The 5,430-nt window shown below is 38.3% G+C and overlaps 1 protein-coding gene across 3 annotated transcripts; it reads right to left on the reverse strand.

Annotated features, from left to right (window-relative positions):
- Nucleotides 1–1,074: 1,074 nt before the first annotated feature.
- Nucleotides 1,075–3,795, reverse strand: LOC125249583 (olfactory receptor 1-like). 3 transcript variants are annotated; one of them, XM_048161899.1, is made up of 3 exons: nucleotides 3,356–3,795; nucleotides 3,131–3,239; nucleotides 1,075–3,055 (listed from the first exon to the last, which is right to left on the reverse strand). In XM_048161899.1, the coding sequence occupies exons 1-3, from the start codon at nucleotides 3,500–3,502 to the stop codon at nucleotides 2,229–2,231; spliced, it is 1,083 nt and encodes a 360-aa protein (XP_048017856.1). In that variant the 5' UTR covers nucleotides 3,503–3,795; the 3' UTR covers nucleotides 1,075–2,228. The 3 variants fall into 3 exon arrangements, with proteins under 3 accessions (XP_048017856.1, XP_048017857.1, XP_048017855.1); XM_048161900.1 differs by having other exon boundaries at nucleotides 1,075–3,040; nucleotides 3,356–3,794; XM_048161898.1 differs by having other exon boundaries at nucleotides 1,075–3,239; nucleotides 3,356–3,790.
- Between the last annotated feature and the right edge of the window lie 1,635 nt (nucleotides 3,796–5,430).

The following is a 5,430-nucleotide window of genomic DNA, read 5'->3' on the forward strand; positions in this document are numbered from 1 at the left end:
TTTCGGGAGAAGTCAATGAATTCACGGGTTGTATATCCAACAGATCTGATTCTCTGTGCAGCGCAAACTAACATGGCGGCACCCATCAAGCATATAGCTCATCTAACATGATCGTTATAAAGGTGTTTAAACAGCAAAACACATCCACTTGCACATATTTGGCAATCGGAATATCAGATATTTAGTATATTTATATAGTTAACAAATTTGTGAATATTTTGAATAAAAAAGGAAAAATTAGATAAAAGCAGATCATCAGTCACACAGCGCTGCGGTGTGTCACGTAACAAGCAATGACGCGTCACTATGGAAACAATAAAGTGATATGTTCTAAATAACGGTTGCCTTAAAAAAACTCACGCTGGGGGGTCAGACAGAATATTTTAAACTAACGTGCGAAAGGGTTAAATACATCTGTTTAGCTGACCATTGATAGCTTCGCTACGCAAAAGCTGTGCGTGCTCGTCACACTTTAGCATCGCCCACGAACACGCCTCCAGGAGCTCGGTTGTTTTCGGAAAGACTCGGTACAGCACATCTTTCTTTTATGAATCTGATAAAACTAAAGACTTTTTGGAGAAATGAAGGATGCTATACTACTCTATAGGTACTCAAGATTAACATGAGATTGGCCGAAACTGTGTGTGTTATGTACCCTTTAAATTGAGAAAAATTTAGATAAAATTAAGTTCTAGAGTTATTAACAAATATTAGGCCATCCTTGTCAATAATTATATTCATCTTAAGCCAAAAGAATAAATATGAAATGAGCAGTAACACAAACATGCTTGTGTCAGAATGGACACTTGGGTTTAAAACTTAAAGAGGAAAACATTTCAGTTATTTGAATTACATTGTCAAGCCTTTGTTCTCTTGTATAGGTGTGACACAGAATCACACACATACCATTTTGAATTTACCACTAGATGACAGTAAAAGAACATTCATGCAGCTGAGATTTTACAGAAATGTTTGACATTGATTCTCTCATGAAATGTCACTTGAAAGACTTTGGAATCTGTTTTATCTGTAATCATTATGTTACTATGAAGAAACTGCTCCGAGACATGAAGGTTGAGGATCCAAACACAGTATTTATTGAAAGGGCAATCCACAATCAAAGTCCAAAACAGGCAAAAGGTCAAAACAGGATAAACAGTCCAAACAGTCACAGGGCACAGGAAAAACCAAGAAAACAAGTAGAAAATCAAAAACATGAACATGAGACATGAGACATGAGACATGAGACATGAGACATAAAAGACAGCACACTCATAAATTCAGCATAGACACAAACAAGTCTTCACAATGTATGCCTGAGTTAACAGAGTTTATATAGGGTGGGCTAAACAAGGTAATGAGAAACAGCTGTAGACAATCAAGGATGATGAGACTGTGTAATGAGTTATGGGTAATGTAGTTCTTGAATGATGACAGTCTGGGGTGGAGTGCCCTCTGATGGCTATCAATGGCACTCCAGCTGGCGATCGTGACAGTTACACTTTCATTGTCATTTCAAAGCTATCAGAGCTATAGGCCTTAATTTTGAATTTTTCAAAATGGTAACACAATAATCTGTAACTTGCACATGTGTATTTGTGTCTGGGTTCATGTCCATTTTTTTATTACTGTACAGAAAAATCTAAAGGGGCCTCATCGGCAGATCTCAGACCAACATGCTCATGTCAAAATGGACCCTTGTATTACAAATTCAAACAGGAATACATTGTGAAATATTATTTCATTTATGTCATGTCTCAGTTTATTTTGCAGAAAATCTATCAAAATACATTTATAGATGACAGAGAATTATGCGTATAACATGAATACATCAATATAGTAACGATTGCTCACAAAAAGTCAAATAGCTTTTTTTTCTGTCAGTTTTGTCTTGCAATCAATAAAGGCTTACACTTGAAATCAGCTGGATTAATAAATAATTTGATTAACAGGTATAGATAGCATTACTGTTATATATATTTTTATACATATATACAAATATTTCTTTCAGAAAATATTACTTAACTGGGTTACTCATTCAAAAGTTAATTTTTGAAATAATACATTTCAGAAAAGATATTGTTCACTGACATTGTTCACTTCTGTGCGGCCTGAGCGTGCAGTCTTCATATAGGTAATTTAATTTTTTTTTTTTTAAGAATTTGTTAATTTTTAAAAATAAATAAACAAACAAGCATACATTTTAAATAAATAAACAGGCATTTTAGTCATTTTGAAATATTATCTCTAATTGGTGCTGATCGGTTTTTAACCACTTTCCGGATTATGTCTTTGATTTCAGCTGTGTTTAATACATAAATTATGGGATTTAACATTGGTGGAACAGCATATGCCAGAGACGTACTGATGACCCTTGCATTGGGTGTGAGAGAAACCAACAATGCAGCAATGTATGAGCAACATATGGGGAGGAAATAAATCCCTACTAACAACAGATGTGAAACACAGGTCTTTAGTGCTTTTAAACGTCCTTGCCAAGTTGTAATTTTGATTAAAGCAAGAAAAATGCCCAAATATGACAGGACTATAATGATCAATGGTACTACAATGTAAAAAGCTGAGATGAGAAATGCCATAATCTTATTAATGCTATTGTCATTACATGCCAACCTAAACATAGGTCCATGATCACAAAAGTAACTCTGTATCACATTAGATTCACAGAATGAAAGTCTGGAAATCGAAGCCACCAAAAAGGCCACCACAGAAGAATTAAATACCCAAATTGCTGAGAAAATCAAAACCATACTGGTATTGTTCACAATTGCATGATATCTTAATGGGAGGCAAATTGCAATGAAGCGATCATATGCCAGAACAACAAGAGTGACACTTTGCAAACTACTGAAGAGGAACACAAAAAACATGTTTGCTAAACAAGCATTGAAGGAGATGTACTGTGAGTCAAACAGAAAATTCTTCATCATGTTAGGAATCAGTGCATTAGTTTCACCAATATCAGCCAAGGCCAAGTTAAACACACCAAAGTACTTTGGACTGTGCAGGCTCCGGTGAAGAGCTATAATGAGAAGGACTATAGAGTTCCCAATTACAGTTATAAAATAAATGATAAATAAGAATATATAGTAATACTTGCTGTGCGATATACCTGTAAGTCCAATGATGAAAAAGTATTGAGGATGAACAATGGAGATATTCTGTGAAAAACTTGCATTTACAGAATTCATGGCAGCTTTGAGTTTGGTGTTTTGCACAAGCTGAAAATAGAAATTATCAAAAAGACATTAGCAAAATCTAAAGACAAAAACTGTAATTTAAAACCTGTAACAGAATATTTTAAATACAACTATATTTTTTAATCCCAAAAATATACCTTCATCACAGACATGTATACATTAAGTTTTACAGCCAGAGCAAACAATGACAATGACAATGAATGTCTGAATGCTTGTGAGCTGCTTTGAATGAAATTACTCTGCTGTAAATTCTTGTCCTTACTCATCACCTTATTCTGCCTCATGCTGCAGAGATCACTGGCTGTTTATATATATCTTCTGATTCATCTCTTGAGAGCTTTCTGACAACACAATGATGTAATATTTAAATGTTGCAAATGTGTTGGCCACTATAGTTTGGATCTATGTTTTATTTACTGGTCTGTATTCACCCTTATGAGTAATTTGTGCATACCATATAGTTGTCTGACCTGTCTGTATTGTAACAATAGTAATTCAAGGATGAAATTTTGGAATTTTGGTCTGTTAAATGCCACTAATAACTATATAGTGCAATTAATGTCAGCATGATTGTATTTTCATTCAACAGCAATCATTAAACAAGTATTTTAAAAAAAAGTGTAAAGTGGATTGCACATATAAAAAAGTATCTAAAAATAAAACCTTTCATATACATTTTAGTATTATTATTTGAAAATAATTCTGCATAACTATACAATTTAAATTCGATTATGTGTCATGTCTGGCTCTACAGCATGTGGCACATTCTACTCTGCTTATGACCTGTTGACACTTAGAGTGTCCTTCTGTTTATTTTTGAAAAGGGTCCCCTAGGGGTGGGGCTCGCAGATGGAGCTCAAGGATAAATTTGAGAGAAGTATGAGTATTTCTCATTCTTCTTCAGCTGATGAGAGCAATCTGCCAGATTGTGACGATGTGTCGTCTCTCACATCATCTGATCCGGCATCAAGCGTGCTCCTGGCGTTGAGCCATGACGAGCAGGACGAGGCTGATGATATCAATGATGCTTCAGAGCGCTCTCAGCCCACCTGCCCTGCATATGACTAGTTACTGGATGTTATGTCCCACGCCTCGGCGAGATAAAATCTGTCATGAAATGTGAGAAGTGCAAGCTCCCTCACAGCCGCCTTGATGAACATTTCCTGTCGGGACATAACCGTCCAACTCGTACGAGCCTTCCCTTTCTCCCAGATCTTCACACTGAGGAGAATTATGCTGATGTTGAGGGGGTGCAGGAATATGGGTATGTGTCGATGACTCTGATCGAAGAGACGCTGACTAGGTGGCTAGGTTTCGCGGTGGTTTGAGGGCTCCGTCTCTTACTGCTAAACCAGTGCGTGTTAACTTACATCTTAACGGCAGAGCATACGCGGCAGCAGGTCAGGCCGGTGCAGTGCTACAAACTATGGCTGTGCTGCAGGCCTACTGAAGGACCAGGACCAGGGGCACCCTCCTGAGGTGGTAGAGGAGCTGCACCGCACCATGGATTTGGCTCTCTTTGTCACTAAACAAACTGGTGGCTACAGAGAGGCATCTCTGGGTGAACCTATATCGAACATTGGAGAGAAAGAGAAAATTTTTCTCCTCAATGTGCCTATTTTGCTGTCTGAGCTTTTCGGCACATCTGTTGAGATGGTGGTTGGGAAGATTAGAGAGGCAAAGGCACACTTCGCTGCTTTTAAGACCTTGATATCGTGACTGTCCAGGTCCACGCCCCTCCCCAGCCAACATGTCCATGTGGGCCCCATGTGGGTTTTTGATGGGCTGTCACTTGGGCCCTGCATGGGCAACCCAAGTGGAGGCCCATAGAATTTTGTCCATTGGCTCCACACAAGGCCCTATGTGTGTTAGCCCATAGGGGCACATGATGGGTCCATAGTGGGCTCTAAGTGGGGCTCATTTGTGTGTTCATTATAGGGGCCCACATTGGTCACATATGGGTTCTAATAAATGGGGCCAATATGGGCCACATACAGAACCCTTATGGGTCCCAAAAGGGTGATAACACTGGACCCACAAATGGCCCCTCTATGGGGTTTTTGTGGGACCACAGCGGGTGAGAACTGGGCCCCATTTATATTTCTTTTTTATATTCCTGTAGGGCCCCATGTGTGTTAGCCCATAGGGGCACATGATGGGTCCATAGTGTGCTCTAAGTGGGGCTCATTTGTGTGTTCATTATAGGGGCCCA

Source organism: Megalobrama amblycephala, linkage group LG16 (genome assembly GCF_018812025.1).
Source record: "Megalobrama amblycephala isolate DHTTF-2021 linkage group LG16, ASM1881202v1, whole genome shotgun sequence".
Taxonomy (NCBI): Eukaryota; Metazoa; Chordata; class Actinopteri; order Cypriniformes; family Xenocyprididae; genus Megalobrama; species Megalobrama amblycephala.